General features: G+C 49.0%; 1 protein-coding gene across 5 annotated transcripts in view; it reads right to left on the bottom strand.

Moving 5' to 3' along the window:
• The window catches only part of LOC308129246 (transducin-like enhancer protein 3-B), a 38,501-nt gene that overhangs the window by 5,639 nt on the left and 11,869 nt on the right, over positions 1 to 20,993 (bottom strand). Inside the window, exons 6-14 of one of the 5 annotated variants that reach the window (XM_080495101.1) lie at positions 19,216 to 19,278; positions 17,917 to 18,021; positions 10,288 to 10,492; positions 8,824 to 8,882; positions 4,011 to 4,133; positions 3,179 to 3,229; positions 2,806 to 2,961; positions 1,584 to 1,719; positions 954 to 1,126 (exon numbers count right to left, since the gene is read on the bottom strand). In XM_080495101.1, coding sequence (XP_080351227.1) covers positions 954 to 1,126; positions 1,584 to 1,719; positions 2,806 to 2,961; positions 3,179 to 3,229; positions 4,011 to 4,133; positions 8,824 to 8,882; positions 10,288 to 10,492; positions 17,917 to 18,021; positions 19,216 to 19,278 — 1,071 coding nt within the window. Of the gene's footprint in view, positions 1 to 953; positions 1,163 to 1,583; positions 1,720 to 2,805; positions 2,962 to 3,178; positions 3,230 to 4,010; positions 4,134 to 8,823; positions 8,883 to 10,287; positions 10,493 to 17,916; positions 18,022 to 19,215; positions 19,279 to 20,993 lie in introns of all 5 variants that reach the window. The other 4 variants (XM_080495098.1, XM_080495100.1, XM_080495099.1 and 1 more) reach the window with 4 other exon arrangements.

Below are 20,993 nucleotides of genomic sequence, written 5' to 3'. Positions count from 1 at the left end.
TATAAAGTACCAGATGTGAGGGTGGAGCAGGATCTCAGTGGAGGAAGATGCTCTAGAATCTCACCAAACCCTCAGTGAGCAAAATATTAGTAATTTCACGGCGGTAACAGTTGTTTAGGGCAAATCCTACTTCTATTAGCTGCTAATGCTACTTTGATTAGCGGCTAATGCTACTTTGATTAGCGGCTAGTGCTCACCAGGGTATTTTTTCCAAGGTGCTAGCAGGAGCTCGTTCAGGATTAATGAGACGCTTCTCACAAATGATTTGAAAAAGAGACCATGAAGACCAACGTTTGAGCGAATGCTAACAGCTAGGTGAGGCAGAGAGCGAGAGAGAGAGCGAGAGAGCGAGAGAGAGAGAGAGAGAGACAGCAGCTTTACAACTGTGATGAAGTCAAAAGCCTCAGTAATTCTGCCGCTACAGTTCTGATAGTAACGACCTCCGAAAGTAGAGATAAATGAGACCGCTAACGTTCAGAATGCAGCGCGTGACTCGCTTCCGCAGCCAACGCCTGCAGGAACTCTCGTTCCGACGTTTCCAGGCAAATCCCTTGAAAGGCGGCGAGCCGGGCTGCATACAGACGAGCTTTACACAAGGCTACAACATCCCACTTGCTAATGCTAATGAGAGCCTGGGAGATTTTCAAACATGGAGATGCATTTTGGGGGCGAGCCGCTTTTTTTTTCTTTTTCGAAAGCCTTTAGAGTGCTAACTAACTAACATCAAAGCGAAAGGAGCCGCCGCCGTCTTTGTACTTCCTCATTACGTACACAGAGCAGGCCGCAGCCAGCCGAGCAGAAACGTTGGCAGGCGCCGAGGCCCGGCGTGAATGCTAAAGTTTCTCAAAGTCAATTCTGCAGACAGACTTCATAACCTGGAGCGGCACCGAGGAGGAGGAGGAGGAGGAGGAGGGGGGGTGAGGTGAAGAACGTGGCGGCGGTGGATTACGTACAATGGGCGCGCGTCCGTACGCGGCGGCGGCTGCGACGCTCATCTGGGGCGAGATGAGACCCGGGTAGACGGCCGGGCTGGTGAGGGAGCCGTTCATCTCGTGGTGACCCATCATGGCGAACGGCGTGGCGTAGGACCCGGCGATGGACAGGGGGGTGCGGAGGGCGGGGGCGGCTGAGGACGAGGACAGACAGCAGAGCTGGTGAGACACTAAAGACATACACAAACACGCTTTATTGACGTGTTCCGTCATGAACGTCGGCTTTGATCACACAGACGAAATGTTCAAACGAATAAACATCCACACAAGTTAGAAGTCACATAATACTCATACTGTCTATAAGACCCAACACTGGTATCGGTGCCGATCCGTTCACACTAGTTTCAGTTACGTCTTTGTGTTTTGGGGACAATCTGCAGTTTGTTTTCGTGCCGATGTTTGTAAAAGTCTGTGACTTGGAGGCTGAAGAAGTTAAAGTATTCAGAACACAAGAGTTTAAGGTGAATAAAGACTAAAAAGTGATCAAACTGTTTGTTTTCTCAATGTCACGGGTTCTGAACGCTTCACATTTTCACTGTTGAGAGACTGTGTTGTTGACAGTGAGGAGGCGGTGTGGTTGCAGGCGGGTACCTAGCGCCTCCATGCCGGGCGGTTTGCTCATGGTCAGCGGCCGCAGCCCCGGCGTGGTGCTGGTGCCCGGAGTGGGCGCCTCGTTGCGCGGCGTGGGCGTGTTGGACTTGAGGCTCGGCGTGGACGACTTGTCGTTCTGAAACGGAGGAAAACTTTAACCTCCTGCTGGAAGTGAAAACAAAACACGCACGCGCGCACACGCGCGCACACACACACACACACACACACACACACACACACACACACACACACACACACACACACACACACACACACACACACACACACACACACACACACACACACACACACACACACACACACACACACACACACAGACAGACAGAAACCCCCCCCTACCCCTCCCCCGCCGGGCGGTGAGACAGAAATACCCCCACAGCCACTGAGTGACAATCTGGGAGGACGACTGGAGGTAATCCAATCTAACACCGACACTTCATTACTGTGTGTGTGTGTGTGTGTGTGTGTGTGTGTGTGTGTGTGTGTGTGTGTGTGTGTGTGTGTGTGAGATAAAACTCTGCTGAAGAGTCAAGCTTGTTAGAAGCAGCTCGACATGCAAGATGGCCGCCCAAACACTTCTTAGAACTAATCCATCTCTTCCATCCTCTGCAGTGTGTGTGCGTGTGTGCGTGTGTGTGTGTGTGTGTGTGTGTGTGTGTGTGTGTGTGTGTGTGTGTGTGTGTGTGTGTGTGTGTGTGTGTGCGCGTGTTGACACTAATGAGGGTCAGGGGAATGCTGGGTGTCAGTGTGGGTGGGAGGGAGTGATGTGGATTATAAATCTAAGTGGTTTATGTGAGTCTATCTGTGCCGTGCTTTGGGTTTACAGGAGACGGGGGCTGGTGGTGGTGTTGATGTGTGTGTGTGTGTGTGTGTTAGGGGGGGGGCAGAGGGGGGAGAAGATGAGACAACGCAGAAAATAGGAGCGGTCCTCCCCGCTGGCGTGTCTCGGGGTTATTTACAGCGCCGAGCGGGGCCGGGGGAGAAATGACCATTTATTGGGTGAAGCCATAAAGGAGATTGAGAGGACTGAGCCACGGTTTGATTTCCTGAGAGTGCTTCACCCCCGGCCCCCTCCAGACAACTGCTAAGCCCAAGTATTAGTCTTTCACACACCCACGCCACTTGACAGATGCCCTCTGGTGTGTGAGTGCAACCACCCCCCCCCCCCCCCCCACCCTCCCACAACCCCACCACCACTCACGTGGGCGTGGTCCTTGGCTTTAGAGGACGGCGTGCTGCCCGAGGACGCCACGGAGGCGGGGCTATTGGGGGCGGCGTCCTTCTTCAGGACCCGGGATTTATCCAGACCGTTCTCTGGCGGGGAGTGAGCGGGGCTGGCACGAGGGGTGGCGGGGTCCTGGAGAGAGAGAGAGAGGGGGGAGAGAGAGAGAGGGGGGGAGTGAGAGAGAGGGGGAGTGAGAGGAGACGGGGGGAGAGAGAGCGAGAGGGGAGAGAGAGAGAGCGAGAGGGGAGAGAGAGAGAGAGCGAGAGAGAGAGCGAGAGAGCGAGAGAGAGAGAGAGTAAATCCACTGCCGTCCACATGGAGGTCAATCAAACCCGGCGTTCTCACTCACCTCGTTGGACACGTCCACCACCAGGTCATCACTCTTGTCTCCATCGCTGTCCTGAAATGATGGGAGGAGTCGGCGGGGTCAGGTTACCTGAGACACAGCGCTAACAGGAGGAGCTTCATAACGTGACGCCGGGACACTTTTACACAACGACTCAAGTCCAAACGCATCATATTTGCAAAGTTTTCTAAACAGTCATGTTTTGAATGAATGAATGAATGAATGGTTTATTTCGGTTACAGTTTCAGTATAAGTGCAGTTGATGAATTTTCCACAATATACTTGCAACCGAAATGGGTAGAGGCTGAAGCCAAGGCTTATTTTAGTCTATCCCTTAAAAACCTGTGCGGTTACCCCAGACACCAGTGATACAAAAAATATAATCACATTTTAAAAAAGCAACTGGAGAAAGAAAAAAAAAAAAGAAAATAATAATAATACTAAACATAGCAGTCGTAATACGGGAGAAAAAATGAATATGGAACATAACAGAAGTAATACATGAGAAAAACCCAAACAAACAAAACGGAAGTAACAGAAATTATTGTTCATTGTAACCATTAATTATTTTTCTTTTTTTTTTTAATATATTTGTTCCCATGGAAATGACAGCTGATCGTTATTACGGTGACTGTCAAAATAAAAGTACCAAGGCCCGGGAGAATATGGTCCATAACTGTTGATATTGTTCATCTACTGAACACCCTCCCCTCCCCTCCCCTCCCCCGACATGTTGACAACTTGACCTATAAGACTGAGGAAGTACAAACACTGCCTCCATCAGACGGTCATGTTCCACACACACACACACACACACACACACACACACACTCACATATCTGCTCATGCTGTCTTTGTCGTCCACTTTGCGTTTCTTGGAGTCGAGGCCGTAGTCCGAGGAGCCGCGGTGCTTCTCGCTGGCCGTCCGCAGGCTGTCTGACGGCGACACCGAGTTATTCTGCCAACAGCAACACAGAAGGGTCAGTCGGTACAAAGACGCTCACGTCGCCGCGTGAGGCGCAAACATCACATGGGACAAACTCGTCTCCGGCCGGCGGCTGCTGCCGGGGCTTCACGGAGCGGCGTCTGCAGGACACCGCTCAGTCATCTGCGTGTCTGGAGGCGTCGAGGCACCATGTGACAAACCTGCAGGGCCGATCACTCGCAGGCGTTATGTCCACAAACTGATCCCGCCGCCGGTTCATGTGCGTGAACACAGCGGCCATTGAACACAACAAACAGACGACGAAACAACATGCACAGATCGGCGTTTGTGGGACGAAGGAATTCAGGCAGAATATTTTCACCCTCGAAGTGAACAAGAGCTGCCAGCTGGTAAAAAAAAAACCCCAAACCCAACATATCGTGTCATTATAGTAATGTCAGTAGAAGGAAGATACTCTAGAATCAGGAAGTTGGCTCTTCTTAAACACACATAGGGGAAAGTACCAGGGGCTCGAGACACAAGCCCCTGGTACTTTCTGGAACACGGAGCCCCGTATCTTCACTTCCAGGTCTTGCATGGCGTTTTGACCGCAGGCTGAGGTCTTGTGAGGCGGCGTTGCTCCATAATGAAGCCAGACGTTTGGTTCGTCAGTAACTACTAAACAAACTACACACTGCTGTAAATGAAAGCTTGGATTTTTTTTCCAGCCATAAAATGAGCCTCTTAATGGCTTCATGTGAAACAGAACTTTAATCAGCGTGTGTTTACGTAGGTTGCCATGGAAACAGCTATCATTCCTCCCGATGTCGAGGCATTTGATTCAGACTCGTCCAGAAATAAAGTGAAAGGAGCAGAAGTTCACCATGTAATGCCCAAATGTGGGAAAATAAGCCCCAAAGCTCATTCACACATTATTTTATATTTCTCTCTGGTTGCTCCGGACTAAAACAAGACGGACGTGAAAAAACACCAATAGAGCGACGAGGCGACAAGATGTTTTCTCTCTTTGGTCTGAATCCAAGGTTCAGGCCAGACGAGATGGAGGGACCCGGACCGAACCACTCAGCGCTACGCTGGTGGAATCAGTGACGTACGACGTTTTGGAGTGACGCAGTGACGTGGCTCTGGCTTCGCTACATTGACAATGGACGAAGAACCGGCTCATCAAAGAACTGAACTCACACCGGGTTCTTTCCGGTGGAGAACCCCAACACACACAGCTAACGTTTTGTAGCATTGAAGCTAACAGCAGCTCTGAAACTGGCAAACTAAAGCAAGACGCTCGTTGGAGCTTCACAAAATGAAACCGGAGTGTTTTATGTCAGTAAGGATTCACCGGAGCCTCGACATTAATCTATATAGCGGATTATCTCGGACCCTGGATGATCTCCCTCCACCGCCCGCGGTGACATCCGAGTCGTTCGAGGTGAGACGCACAGCGAGCAGAGACCCTTTACCGCGGCGGGTCGCCGGCGCAGCTGAGCAAACCCTCCGACGCAGAGCGTCGCGGGGTGGGGGGGGGGATGGGAGACAAAAGGCGCAGTGTGCAAACAGGACGGCGTGCAGCGTGGGCCGAGCGAAAACAAACAGACAAATACAGGAGGTGAGATGTAATCCTCCTGCAGAGGCTCAGTGCAAACAGGTCGTTTAAAGCTCCATGAACCGGATGAATCACACACAGGACGCGTCGCCGACGGCAACATGCGTCTGTGAAAACAAACGCTCGCGGTGTCGCTTGTTGCGTCCGTGGAATTTTCATTTTCTTGCGAAAGCTGACAAAATTCATCAACAAGCGTGTTGATTTCCAATCAGCCCACAGTTTGAATTAAAGAACCGGCGCTCTGCAATCTAACATGTTCCACTTCTAAACTTGTTCCACGAGAAGCTCTAATCCACCAAACCAAGGAAATAGTACATGATTGTCCTCACAACACAGGCCTGAGCTGAGATATTAAAGATGCTACCAAGAAAGCTAGCTACCCAGCATTGACCTCAGAGCCTTGACGTCAGGGTGCGTTTGTGAAAACACCCATAATGCAACAGTTTATAGGAGAAGTTTTCTGGACATTTCACAGTATTTTGCATAATTCAAAGTAGTTTTGTGTTGCGATTCCATCGTGTATTCTCTGTTAAAACATTACGGTTTCAATTAAAAGCTTATTTTGGCATTATTGACAGTATTTACAATATAGTGGTAGAATTTTACCAGACAGATTCTTGCAGAGTCTGTGTTAAAACACGCGAGTGCCAGAAGCAGACTCGAATGCAAAGTTCATGAAAACGAAGCGTATTAAAGCGAAGGAGGGGAGAGAAAGGGGGCCATTGAGGGAACCTGGACCAGAGGTGGCAAGCGAAGAGACAAAGAGGGAGCTGCCAGCACAGAGGAGAGCCGTGAAAGAGGCAGAGTGAGAAAACGAGGAGGAAGAAAGACAAGGGGAGCAAAACAGGAAAGGAAGCTGGCAGGCAATGAGAGCGGAGCAGTGTTGATGCCCGGACGGCCTGGCTCGCCCTCAGAGGCTGCAAACGGTTTTTTTTTATGTAGTCTGGGCACTGGTGGTGCGGCCGGGGGGGGGGGGGGGGGGGGGCGAGGGGAGGAGGGGGGGGAGAGGGAGGTGGGGGTTTAAACCCTCAGGTTCGCTCCACAAACCTCTGCCTCGCAGAGGAAACTCCCCGACAGCAACGAGGGCAGGGAGACATGAGGCGCATCGGGGCTTCGTTCACACGCCTTCGAGTGGAAACGGCAAACTTCCAGAGCGTTTCGGGCCGAAAACACAACTTTTCTGAAACGCCGCCGCCGCACATGAACGCTACGGCCGTAGGAAGCATTTCTGCACATGCTCAGTAGGCGGACAATAAGAACAAAGGCTCGGTCCATGTCCTGCTGGGACTTGGTACTTTTATTTTGACAGTCACTGTCCAAATTGATTGTCTGTCCACTGGAATGTCCATGTTATATTGTTAGTGTTAGTTTTTCTGCCAGCATGCTGACTTCATCGCTTTTTGTGCAGAAACAGACAATCCTTCTCAAAAAGTTGCTGCAAGTAAACGTGAAGCTCTTTGCAAACGAAAAAATGACGCGTTCTATTGTTAGTTTTTGTTTTTCTGGGTTATCTGGTTCATCGTTTTCAGCTTTTGTGCAGAAACAGACAATCATTTTCAAAAAGTTGCCGCAAGTAAAGGCGAAGCTCTTTGCAAACAAAAAAAATGATGCGTTTTCACTTGAAACGCTGTGTAAACGGAGACATGCAGGAAGTAGATGTGAAGAAGATATACGCTGATTCAGCAATTTAACTGCACTCTTGAGCCGAGCAACATTCCAGAGTCGGTATATAAAATATATATGTGGTTAAAGAAAACAAAAGAAAATCACTTTCACTGGAACCTCGGCATCTTCCACACCAGTAGGATTTGTTCATTAAAGCTCTGCAGCAGAATTCACGTCCACAGACAAAGTGACGTGACGAGTTTCAGCCTCGGTTCTCTGAGGCGACGGACTCGTTCACCCGGGTTCAGCCTTTAATCCTCCGACAGGCAGGGGAAGACCCGGGATGGAAGCGCCTGCCATGTGGCTCGTGTGTGAATGCAAAATGAACCAAACCCCAGTGCAAACCTTCACTTTTCATCCCAAACTCTGAAGGAGACCGACCGAACAAACAAACAAACAAACAAACAAACACAGAGCGCTGCAGCTTCCTGCCGCCCTCAACGAATGTAAACACACTCAGCCACTGTTGTGGAAAAGCGTTTTGGTCTGGCTCAGTGTGGAGGAACTGTCTGACTGACAGGAACCTGCAGTGTGTGTGTGTGTGTGTGTGTGTGTGTGTGTGTGTGTGTGTGTGTGTGTGTGTGTGTGTGTGTGTGTGTGTGTGTGAAACATGAAACAGAGGCCGCTCAGTCTCAATAACCCTCTAACTCTGCTATCAGATGACCTGAGACAACAGCCCAGTTTGTGTGTGTGTGTGTGTGTGTGTGTGTGTAGATCGGGTAAGGAGCTATTGGCGGCTGCTCGTCACCATCTAAGAAGGGGGGGGGGGGTTGGGGGTTTGGTTCCCTCCAGCCTTCAGACATGAGTGGGCTCATTCAGGACGGCCAGTCACTGGGAACTCAATCTGTCGGAGCAGATCGGACGGAGCGTCACGCCTCCTTACTTTACGCCGGTGCAATAAACAGAGACTTTAACATGAGGAGGAAGAAGCGAGGGGCTGGGGGGGGGGAGGCAAGATAAGATGGCGGCTGGAACCAGTGTGGAGGTATATGAAGAGAGACGGATGGGGGGGGGTGATAAGAGAAAGAGTGAACAGGAGTGGACACATGCAACAATAAATCCCCAGAAGTGGCCGAGGAAGACGAGAAGGAGAGTCAAAGTCACTTTTAATTGGGCTGAAATGAGAAGGAGGGAGCAGGAGACTAATCCTCAGCCAGCGACTGGAGTCGTCTTCCACCTGGATTAGATCTGGCTTATTTGGCCAGACGTCATTATTTGATTTCTGTCTCCTTAGAATCCCCCCCTCCAGTACACCCCCCCCCCCCCCCTCCACACAGGAGTTCCTCCACAGAGAGCAAGAATTTCTATTCCAACGCCGTGTTTCAAGTCGATGCAAAGTACAACTAATCACCAAACACTGAGAACCAGAGGCCGACAAAATACACAACAACAACAACAACAACACACACAGACACACAGAGGAGTGTGTGAACGTACCGTGCTGGACTCGCGTTCTTTCAGAGGCATGGCCAGAGGCGAGTGAAAGGATGAGGGTCCAGGAGAGAGAAAGCAAAACACAAATTAGTACGAGAGTCCAGCTCAAACAAGAACTTCATAGTTTGGCAGCGTTTTCTAATGAAATCGTTGTTTCAAGCCTTGATGAAGCTGCTGGGGGCTTCAGGGTGAAGCAGGGCTCCACTGTTTGCACCACAATGCTTGGAGTTTCCTTTCTTTGTCGCAGTTCCTCTTTTCTGCATCACGAATGTTGTCGGTATAATAATTCACCGTCATAGAGGTTTAAACCGGGGGAGTCGAACGTGACCTGCAAGAGGCTCCAACCCACCAAGGAAATGCTAGAAACTTCAAAGAAAACAATGATTTTCTAACAAATTCCTCCAGAGTAGCAGAAACAACACGACACCGAGCCTCTGGAATAGATATGGGAGACACTACCGTCAGTGTGAGCTAACTAGCGTTAGCCTCGAAGCCACGCAATCAGGGTGAGTTGGTAAAAACACCCACAATGCAACAGTTATCAGAGACTTTTCATGGCCATTTCACTGTATTTTGCACCAGAAGGTTTAATTAATATTGACTTCACGTTGAGACTGGAGTCGTTTTTTTGTGTCGTGGAGCCGAACAGCCAATCACCTCTCAGGAGGAGACGAACGGAAGCGATTCCGGGATTTAAGCTAAAAGTCTGGAGGAGGAGGTGCAAAGAGAAAGTTCAGCATTTTAAAACGCGGCTTTAAAGGTCTGTAATGTGAAGCAGCGGCAGAGTTACAGCTCGCAAAGCTAATAAAGAGCGGAGCCTTCATGTTGGTGCGACATAAATTTATACGACGGCAACCAAACATGGAAACATGTTTACAGTTCACAGCCGCAGTTTCTCCTTTTTTTTTTTTCTTCCTAAAGTTAGTTTGAACTGTTCTGGTGTCAGAATAAATCCCGGCTGAAGCCAACAAAACTTCACCAAGGCCTGGATAAATATTTCCTCACACGGCGGCTCGGTACACAAACACTTAGATTGAAAAACATGCCCTGACGTGTGTGTGTGTGTGTGTGTGTGTGTGTGTGTGTGTGTGTGTGTGTGTGTGTGTGTGTGTGTGTGTGTGTGTGTGTGTGTGCGTGTGTGCATGTGTTTGTGTGCGTGTGTGCGTGCGTGTGTGTCTCTGTGTGTGTGTGTCTGTGCATGTGTGTGTGTGTGTGTCCGTGTGTGCCTGTGTGTGTGTGTCTGTCTGTGTGTGTGTGTGTCTGTGTCTGTGTGTGTGTGTCTGTCTGTGTGTGTGTGTGTGTGTGTCTGCCTGTGTCTGTGTGTGTGTGTCTGTGTCTCTGTGTGTGTGTGTGTGTGTGTGTGTGTGTGTGTGTGTGTGTGTGTGTGTGTGTGTGTGTGTGTGTGTGTGTGTCTGTGTCTGTGTCTCTGTGTGTGTGTGTGTGTGTGTGTGTGTGTGTGCTCCTCACCTCGGTGCTCCAGGTCGTGGTGGTTCTTCTCGTCCTTCACCGGCAGGTGTGCCTGGCTCCCCAGCGCCCCCAGCGCCAGCAGGCCGGCGCCGGCGCCGCTCACCGGGGGGAGGCCGGGCGGCTGCAGGCCCGACGGGTGGGGGGGCAGCTGCACCGGGTGGCCGTGGGCGGTGTGCGAGAGGTGCTGCGCCTGGAGCTGCTGCTGCTGGAGAACGAGCGCAAGAGGGACGACACAGAGGACGAGTGGGTCGGCTGGGTAGTGAACACACGAACGGCGGCGCCGGAATCGCTGCCGACTCAGTCGCCGTCTGACGGCGAGGGACGACGCACTCCCTCGCTCCTTCACACCCATCAGCCACAACATTAGGACCACCTTCTAATGCTCCGGAGCAAAGCCACGTAACACAATGAAAACCTCCGGAGAGTTCCGAGTGTCTGGTCACACGGCGTCGTCGTAAAACGAGAGAAAAAAAACTGGAAACACTTGGGCTCCGTTGCCGTGGAGATGGTGGAAACGCTTCTACAACTACATTTCAAGATGTCTAAACGTGAAGCTTTTCTGAAACGAAAGCAAAAAATACAATGCGTTTTCGTTAGAAACGGCGTGAACAATACCCCGCAGGTCCTGCAGCGCCCCCTGTGGTGAAAAGTGGCATCGCCTTTTAAGAAAGCGTATTTAGAACTTTAGACTTAACGGAGAAAATACGGAAGCGATGCCGTCTGGTGCTTCACTTGTTGCGGCGACCTTCGTACGTATTTTAGTTTACGCTAACATGTGTTACATACTAAGAGTTCCTTCCATTTCATTTCACCGTGGTCATAATGTTGTGGCTGATCAGTGTTTTTGCTAAAAGAAGGAAAACAAATCAAGTTATTGCACTTTCTTAATGTGGATATTAAGTTGCAGGGCTGTCAAGGAAAATCAAAGATGAGGCAGAAATTTGTCACATTTCACGTCGTCACAGCAAAATCTAAAATAATTTCAAATCGAGTACTAGACAAAATGTAAATTTAGCACAAACTAACATTTCAAACAAGCTTTCTAGAAACTGACACTGACTTCATGTGAACAAACGGAACAAAATTCTTGACACTAAAACTGAAACAGGTATCACATCACAGCAGATTAAACATAAAGATTTAACACATAATGCAAAACAGCAGGAGAAGAGTTTTATCGTTTCTGGATCCAAACAAGCTTCTAAAAAAATAATAATCAGCTTTTATAACATCCGGGAAAATCACCGTTCAACCAGAAAATACTGAGAGACAAAAGATGGAAGGAAAACTCAGCGGTAGACCAGAAAGTCACAATTTCTTCAGAGAATGAGATTATTTCCCTCTGTTAATCTGAGAAAAACTACAATGACAACTGTATAGATTAAAAAATGTTCAAACCTCATAAGTTTTGGTTTTACTAAGCATTATTTTCCCCCATGAGATAATTTGCCTTGCTGTTGGTAAAATATAGAAACAAAACCTTTCTGTGGTAGTGTAGCTGCTTTCTGCCGTCATGCGGTGACACCTAGTGGTCAGGGATGGTATTGCCAGTATATTTTAATGTATTGGTCACATGACCAACCAAACTACACAAAAGATCTGCAACTTATAGTATTGAGAATTCGGTAATACTGAGTTGTTGTTTTTAATCTTCTATTTTATAGTCGAGGCGTAATTTTATAACTTTTAACAATTGATTTATTCATGAAGTGAAAGAAAACGGAGCTAAATGTTTGACGATTCTTTAGTCGTCTCCAAACGACTGACTTTGTTTTGTACGGCAAATGTGAGAATTTGACCTTTGACCCGGAGTTCGGATCGCGCTCCGCGCCTTGTTCCCATACGAGTCCACTCGTCGCCGCTCCCGGCTCGTCGCACGTCTCCGGGAGAAGGCGACCTTTACCTGACGGCGGCGTCCGACTCTGCGCGGCGTCACGCCTTCCCGCTTCAATCTGAGCCGGGATCAAATCGATAGGTCTACACTCGAAAACCTTTCAACGCTCTGGAAAACCAAGGGAGCGTGGCCTCCTCCAGCAAAACGCTGTTAAGTAGTGTGTGTGTGTGTGTGTGTGTGTGTGTGTGTGTGTGTGTGTGTGTGTGTGTGTGTGTGTGTGTGTGTGTGTGTGTGTGTGTGTGTGTGTGTGTGTGTGTGTGTGTGTGTGTGTCCTGAGAGACGGAGGCAGTCGGAGTAGACAGACAGCGGTTAAATAGCCACTCATGCTAGAGGGAAGCAAGTGCTTTAAAACAAGGTTAAATAACACTTAGCACATCCATCAACTGCCTCTCCAAAAAGAAAAAAAGAAAAAAAAAAAGAGAGAAAAAACACACGATTGCAATTCTGCTTGTTAGATAGAACTCCAATACCCTCATCCATACATTCATTACATAAAACGGAGAAGGTAGAAGGAGGGTAGATCTCGCGGCTTCGCCACATTTAAAGGTTTATTTAGCAGCCGGCCGTTCAGCCGGCTCATTACGGACCTGGAATCGCACGATGAATGGAGGCGACTGAGGGGCGGCATCGTTAATCGATATTGTGCTGCTGCACAGAGCAGCCCTATTTGTTGTGGGGGAGGAAGAGGGGGGGGGGGGGGGGGGGGGGGGGGTGAGAACAAGGAAAGAAGGGAGCGGCGGAATCAGAGAATAAGGAGAGAACGCGAGAGCGAGCGAGGGATGGAGGGACGTCCCTATTGAGTTTGCCTAATGAGGAAAAGCATGCAGGGATCATTATCAAGAAGCCTCATTAGCGAGGAGAGGAAGGGAGAGGAGAGGGAGGGAGGAGAGGAGAGATGGGGGGAGGAGAGGAGGAGAGGAGAGGAGAGGAGAGGAGGGGAGGGGAGAAGAGGAGGGGAGGGGAGGGGAGAGGAGGAGGGGAGGGGAGGGGAGAGGAGGGGGGGAGGGGGAAATTTCAGAAAATAAATTGCTTCCAATTCAATATTCATGGATAAAGAGCTGGCTTCCTTTCACACTTATCTTTTTTCATTATGTGTAAATGCCGCAGCTCCGGCAACTTCCACAGGAAACAGGCAATTAAAGTTAACCAGGCGAAGCCGGCTCCCCGCAGGACGCCGCTGTCAGGTGGAGCCGGCGTCGACACCAACCAGCTGCCGACCGACGCTACGCTACGCTATGCTACGTTACGCTACGTGCTCAGCGCTGCTCCTGCAGGAAGGAAACCCACACTGCAACCTGCAAAGCGCCGCCTGCGCGACACGGAAGCGCCACACGGCTGCAGCCCGTGAAGGTCCCGACTCGCCGCCGACACGCCAACGCAGGTCCTTCAACGTCAGAGGGTCCGTCGGCATGACAACGCTGAAGTCAGCTGTCAGTCTATAACGGAAAGCTTCAGGTGAAAACAAACGTTTGTTGACGTCCGTGTCCATGACAACGGGGCCGGGAGCCACCGAAAATGCACGTTTTTCAAAACGGTTTCCCAAGGTGGAACGTTTTAAAAATGCTCCGACTCCACGAAAACGGAACTTAAATAAAAAGCCAAATAAGCAGCAAAATAATAGTAAACCATCAATAATTGTTCCTGAAATTAATGCACAAAACGACTCAAAAGGTCCAAAACTCGTTAAAAACAGTCCAAATCTAAAAAGTGAAGCTCCTTAAAAACAACAGTGAGCTGATCAGAGTCCAAACCAGCAAAAAATAAAGCTGAAAACAGTCAAAAGAAACAACCTAAAAGTACGGCAGCTTTCAAAAAGAGTCCCTTCTACTAGATAATTATACTTTGATCAGTAACAGAGTACAGCTCCAGCACGGTAGCACTTGCGATACTCGAGTACTACTTTACAGTTACTCTATCCACCTGCTTTTCAGTGTGGAGAATGAATTATAAAGTAATGTCACTACTTTTGGCCTTCATACTCAAGTAACATCACTACTGCATATTTTGAGGCACTTGTATTAATAATCATTTTTAATTGTGTTTTAAATTGTAACACTTTGGATGTTTGCCAGATGTAAAGTTCATCACAAATAAAAATGTATTATTATTATTATTATTATCACCTTTATCCATTTCATGGCTCGACTTGAAAACAGTACTTTTACTGAAGTACAGAGTACAGTAGTTGTACTTCTACGCGTTCGCCCCCGTCGTCGCCAGGAGGCCTCGGAGTTTCTCTTCAGATTAGCATTTACGTGACGAGTCGCCGTGGAAACGAGACGACACCCGTCAAACTGAAGACAGGAGCTCGACTGTTTCTACTCCTTATTTCTATTATTCGTGTTGGAAACGACGTTTTCCTCTGCAGCCGTCGTCATTCATTCCCCGTCGTTTATGTAGCCACAAACATTCCTGCACATTTTCACAAACTAACGCTGCTTGTTCATTAAAATTTTTCTTTTAAATAAAGGTTGCTATCTTTAGCCGTTTAATTACCACTTGACTTTCCATCCGTTTATCACTTCTGACAGCCGGTGCGTCACGGCGGCGACAAAAACAGTCCAACCACCTGCAGACTAAAGCCCCTTTTACACAATATCCTCACGTTAAAGAGGAAAACCTCCGTTGTGTTTTTGAGGATTCGTTCAGCCGCTGAAAACGCAACTTTTTGAAAACGGCTCAGATTCAATGCACACGAGGCAAAACGCTACTTTTTCCTGCAGCGCCACCACTGGTCATGTTCACCACAGACCAGAGTGACCAGTTCTACCGTTTGTCCACCAGAATGTCCAGTGTGACATCATCACAGCGACAAACCGCACCAGCTAGTGGCCTGGGAGGGGAACTGCACCCTGGGAACTGTTTCAACTCGCAACTTGGCCTTAAGTTTGACACCGCTGCTTTGTACTAAACACACCTTGTGTGTGTGTGTGTGTGTGTGTGTGTGTGTGTGTGTGTGTGTGTGTGTGTGTGTGTGTGTGTGTGTGTGTGTGTGTGTGTGTGTGTGGACTCGGGTCTGGTTTAATGACGCCCCAGTTGCACTGCGGCGACATGGAGATTGATCACCTGCCACTGCTTTGGCCCAGTAATTAAAAAGAGAGAAAGATTGTGTGTGTGTGTGTGTGTGTGTGTGTGTGTGTGTGTGTGTGTGTGTGTGTGTGTGTGTGTGTGTGTGTGTGTGTGTGTGTGTGTGTGTGTGTGTGTGTGTGTGTATTCTGGACCTGCACAGCCTTAATGAAACCAGGATCTCTCATGTTTTCTAGCCTCACTGATCCCGCCGTTGGTAGAAAAAAAAAAAAAGAAAGAAAGAAAAGAAGAAGGCGGTAATCACCAGGAGAAGTCGGGGTTCTGCTCCCGGCTCATTTACCTTAATCGAATTTCGATACCTGCCTCTCGTTGGACTTGACCCCGGAGCCACGGGGACCAAGTAACCGCCCACTAACCTCGGCTCCAGAGGGCCAATCAAAGGGTCAGTTATCCATCAGGGTCCAGAGCCGCCCATTAAAAGAGCGACTCGGCTCGGGTGATTAAATAAAAGCAGATGGGAGACCAAAGCAAGGCTGTTTGTCGGGGCCTGGTTCAGGTTATGGAAACAATTAAAAGGCCAATTACTGATTTTTGAAGTGCACGTCTCTCCTCCACTGAAGTCTGGAGGGCTGCAGATGCTTTTTAAGTTAAAACTGTGGAATATGAAGGAAATGGAGCACGAAGAATTAGAAGATTAAAAAGACTAAAAGGGGCCAGGGAAGAAAAACAACAATAAGAATCCAGCGAGTGAAGAAAACTTGCTTTCAACAGAGATCTGACACATCTGTGATCAGATTAAAGAAAACGATACGGTGGCTGCAGGTACTTCCAAATAAAATCTGCTGGAAACGGTTCGTCTGCTTAACGAGACTCAACATGTCAAACTCTTAAAATAATATTAGCATTCACCTCAACGAGACAAAAACACACATCTAAAGTTTGAATTTAGCGAGTTTCATCTTCGCAGTGATCACGTCACTGTTGAGAGAAAAGGACTTCACGATGTTTGTCCAGAAGCCTGTTAATATTCTATTGTACTTGTTAATGACTCACTCGTCAGGAAATGGCCGATTGAATAACGCGAGAGCTTCTTGTTCTCCAGACCCTGATCTCTCCTCCTCGTCTCGAAAAGCTCAACACCTGCAGAACCACGGCTCCCGACAAAGACGGCCGTCAAATCCTGCCGGCGGCTCGGCGGTTAAAGCCTTTCATCTAATTAAAGTGCAGCCAAAGTGAAACTGGAGAGACCGGATGGCAGTCTCTCCGTCTGACGCCTGAGGGGGAGGGGGGGGGGGGGGGGGGGGTTCAGGACGAGGCGGCGTCCGTCACGGGGTCGTCGCCTGGACGCACGCCAACACACACACACACTCACACTGCCAAATTACAGGGAACCAGCAACCCCAAGCAGCACCTGGAAAAGCTCACAGGCTCAGGAAGAACCAGCGAACTCGACCTCCGACCTCTGCAGGTGAAGACGGATCTTCGTAAAGCGACCGAGGCTCCGTCTACACAACGGCGTTCTCGAGGGGAAACGAGCACCTCGGGGCCATTTTTTACAACTAAAAATACAACTTTTGAAAAGCTTCGGCCGCGACGCTACGTGAAGCGGTGAAAAGCTTTATGGAACATTCACCGCGGCAAGTCATTCGTCTGCACATGCTCAGTAGAGTCACAATAAGAACAAGGTTCCCCCCCCTCCCCCAGAGCGTCACGGCTCCATATTCTCCTGGGACGTGGTGCTTTTATTTTGACAGTCACCGTGATAACAGTCCAACTCTTCATACGAATGTACGTTAATGTTTATGGCGTTTTTGTTCTCTGCTGCACGTGTGTGTGTGGTTTCATTACGAAAACAACCAACAGCGCCAACAAGTGGTCTGACGTGATAACTACATTGTTTTCAGCATTTCTGCAGAAACATTTCGTTTTTGAAAACGTTGCGTCAGTGCAAAAAGAAACGAATCCAACGAACTCAACGCACGCTGTACAAAATATGTACTAAAAAAAAAAAAAAATCGATTAGGTTTTCATGGACACGGGTTTCAAAATGTCAAAAATATTAAGACAAAAACGTCAAAATTAAATCATTCGAAAAAGGTGAACTCGTGGCAAGAGAAAGATCACGGTTCCAAACATCGGCCGCTAATCGTTCTTGCGATATTCAACATCATTGGTGACGTCGTACCGCCCTACCAAGTCGTACAAATGAATTCTAACGTTCATCAGATATTCTAAAATTTCAGCTGTTTGGATCAAGAAACAATAATAAAAAAATAAAACACTTCTTTCGCTTCTTCACATATCAACTGTTTTGCACTGAAGAGTGATTTATCTACATAAACACCTCACACATTGAAAAGCACTGGTCTAAGACACAACCCTGAAAGGTTTCAACATGCTTTGCAGTAAAAATATGCTATATAACACAAATATGCCTGGAAGGCCGCTTTCTCCAGAGGAACAGATCATCATCAACTGGTATTAAAAATATAACAAGCCGCCGTCGACGGGGGCAAGTCTGCACAGGAGACGAGGACACTGCTCTGCTCAGTGTCAACATGAACGTTCGGCTGCAGATTTAAAGGCACCAAAGCTACTTTTATCCCCGTTTCCTTTCCTAACCCCCCTCCCCTCCCCCGTCCGGCGCGTGCAGACTTGCCCCCGGCGTGGGGTGGAGTAGAAGGTAAAAAAAGAGGAGGTATACACACAGTGAGGGGCAGATTGGGAAGTCCACGTACCCCGATGATCGCATTCAGCTCGGTCATGGTCACCTGCTTGGCGCGCTCCACGGCCTGCGCCACCTGCTGCTGGTGCTGCAGGCAGAGGTGGAGGTTAAGAGGTGGAGGTTAGAGGGTTCGGCGACACACTTCCTGTTTGCAAAACGCTTCGGAACCACAGAGCTCGGCGAACCGCGCCAACCGTCTCGGCACGACCAACTACATCATTTTCCACGTTATAATATTATTATTATAAATGTGAAACTTTTCTGAAAAATTATGCATTTTCACTTGAAGCGTTGTCGTGGAAACGTAACCTTAAAAAGCCGCCGCGTTTTTTAACAAAAAAAAGCAAAAAGTGACCGTTTGAATAAACTCCTGTTTGTCTCATTCATCCTTGAAAATGTGCTTGACAGCATTTTTTTCTTTTCTTTTTAAATTAAATGTTCCTGAACTTCCTCAGAAATTAACCCCCGGAGCTGAAACACGAGTTGAGTGAGGAAATCAGACAACGGAGTAGACTTCCCTTTCATTTCTATCCGTTTTTCTTTTCAGCTTATTATTCAGCGTCTGGAAGGAGGATGCATTTGTGGAGGATCGAGCCCAAATCTTCTCCGTCAGACGGTTTCTCTTCATCGTCTTCGGCTCGGCCGCACAGTTTAGTTCAAATTTATCGTTGTCGCGAGGTTAACTTTACCGAGTCGTGCCGCCTTCTCGGTTGGAGTCCGCGTAGAACGTTTAATCGGGATTAAACACTGCGTCCTACAAAAAAACATCGGCGATAAACGGCGACGTGAGCGTCAAGAAGACTGTTTCCCTCGTCACGTCAGCACTCGGGGACCGAAGCGTCTTCCACAGATCTACAGGGAAGGTTTGGATAATCCAGGATAAGCGGCACCCAGACGACCTCTGGGGCTTTTCAGGCCCGTTCGCATTTGGCGTCCAACAGACGTGGACGGACGGCGTGAATCTGTAGCAGCGTCTTTCTACTACGTCTCGACGCAGAGAGACGCCGAGACGAGATCACTAGTGGGACACCCAGATCTCCGTCATCGGTTCTTCTACACGTTAGCGCTTCTTGAATTAATGAGTTGTGGAAATAACGACGCGTCTTCAGTCTTCGTGAATACTCGGCTCTGCCGCTAATCCCACAAATGCATGCTCCTTGCATCTTGGGCCACATTTAAAAATGGAAATAATGAAATACAATTCATCGCAGAGAAACATTGTATGTGGTGTCAAGCTGAGGGTGAGGATGATGATGAAGATGACGACGACGACGACACTCACCTCTTGTGACAAGAACGGCATGATCTGAGCCAGAATCGCGTTGAGGCGTTTGGCAATTTCCGTCTGTAAGAGAAGAGATGGAGAGTGTTAGCGGCGGGGCGGTGTTAGCGGCGGGGCGGTGTTAGCGGGGCGCCGTGCCAGCGGGCCGGTGCAAGAGCCGCGGTTCAATTACGTTTTAAGACAACGCTAATGTCTGCAGTGTCCATCAGGGCAGATCATGTCTCTCTTAACCAAACTCTTGACGGCCTCAGAACAAATTTACTTCCCCCCCTCTCTCCTGCCTCCATCAGGCCCCGGCCTTATTTCATTAGTGGCCTGAAATATGCTAATGCCATCTGGCTGGAGAGATCCTAATGAGGCCCATACCTCATAATTACAGCACACGCAGAGCAAGGAAGGGGGGAGGAAGGGGGGCAGACAGGTTAACTCCCCGGTCCTATCTATCAGAGGCATCTTTGGTATCGACCACAGAATATTATCCGGCAGGGTAAGACGATCCTGCAGAGCTGGACGGAGCACTTTACGCCGTTTGGACAAATGGATGTGCCGCCCGGCCGCCGCACTCCAGCGTCCCGAGACGATTTGGTTTTTAAACCTGCACTTCTCGGTGAAAGAGAGGAAGAGAGGAGGGAGACAAAGAGAAAGAGGAGGAGGAGGAGGAGGAGGAGGACAGAACGGTGGAGTGAAACCTCTGATTTGACACTAAGGTAATGTGGTTTGACTGAACCGGGGGAGGAGAACTAATCGATTGTGAGACTCGGGGTGGAGGCCCAGCAGGTGTGTGTCGGTTGAAGAGATCCTTCCCGCCCGTTTTATACACTCCCGCATTCCACTCCTTTTTTTTTTTTTTCTTCCCCTCCCCTTTAACCTCGTTTGACTCTGAACGAGGGAGGAGGAAGAGGAAGAGCTGGGAATCGTCTCCGGACCCCGGATCTCAAGTGAAGACGTGAAATTTTCGCTGTGTTTTTTTTGGGGGGGCGAAGCCTATTTACGATGGCTGAAAACGCAACTTTTTGAAAACCGCTCTAAAAAAGGTGGAGCTCTTTCGAGAACGCGCATCGTGGTGGAAACGGGCACCAAGACATTTCATAACAGAAACAACTGACATGCCGACGACATCGTTTTCAGTGTTTCTGTCGTTTTTGTGCAAAAGGAAACCCTTTTTTTTTTTTTTTTTTTAAATGTCACCATGCAAATGCAAAACTTTTCTGAAACAAAACCCCCGAAAAAACGATGAACCGCTTTGTAAACAAGGCCTCAGATGCACTGTGCTGCCGCCCTCCTCCTCCTCCTCCTCCTCCTCCTCCTCCTCCTCCTCCTCCTCCTCCAAGCGTTCTTCACGCCCCTCAATGCTAATCTCCTCTCTTCTGTGCTCTCCCTCCTCTTCCTCTGCCCCCCCCCCCCCCCCCCTCTTCTTCTGTTGCCGGGGCAACGCTATCTGGCACGGCTGATCGTTATGTAAATTGGACTGGGGCTCTGACCAGAACAGCCTGTAAAATCATATTAGGCGCAGCACAGAGGCAGGTCATTAAATTGAATTTTCGGCCTGTCGATCTGATCGGCACGGGAAATTAATGAGGGATAACTGGTGGAGGAGGACGAGGAGGAGGAGGAGGGTGGATGCACAGAGGTGGGGGTGGGAGGAGGGGGGGCTCTTTGGAGACTCATAAACCATCATCATTAGCGGGGGCTGGATACAATGACACGTAGTGGGGGTAAGAGTATCACAGCACTTCTGTGGAAATGGCTGCGAGGAGAGCAACATGGGGCCTGTAGGA

The sequence above is a fragment of the Blennius ocellaris genome (genome assembly GCF_963422515.1).
Source record: "Blennius ocellaris genome assembly, chromosome: 1".
Classification (NCBI taxonomy): domain Eukaryota; kingdom Metazoa; phylum Chordata; class Actinopteri; order Blenniiformes; family Blenniidae; genus Blennius; species Blennius ocellaris.
This window is presented reverse-complemented; position numbering and strand designations above follow the sequence as displayed.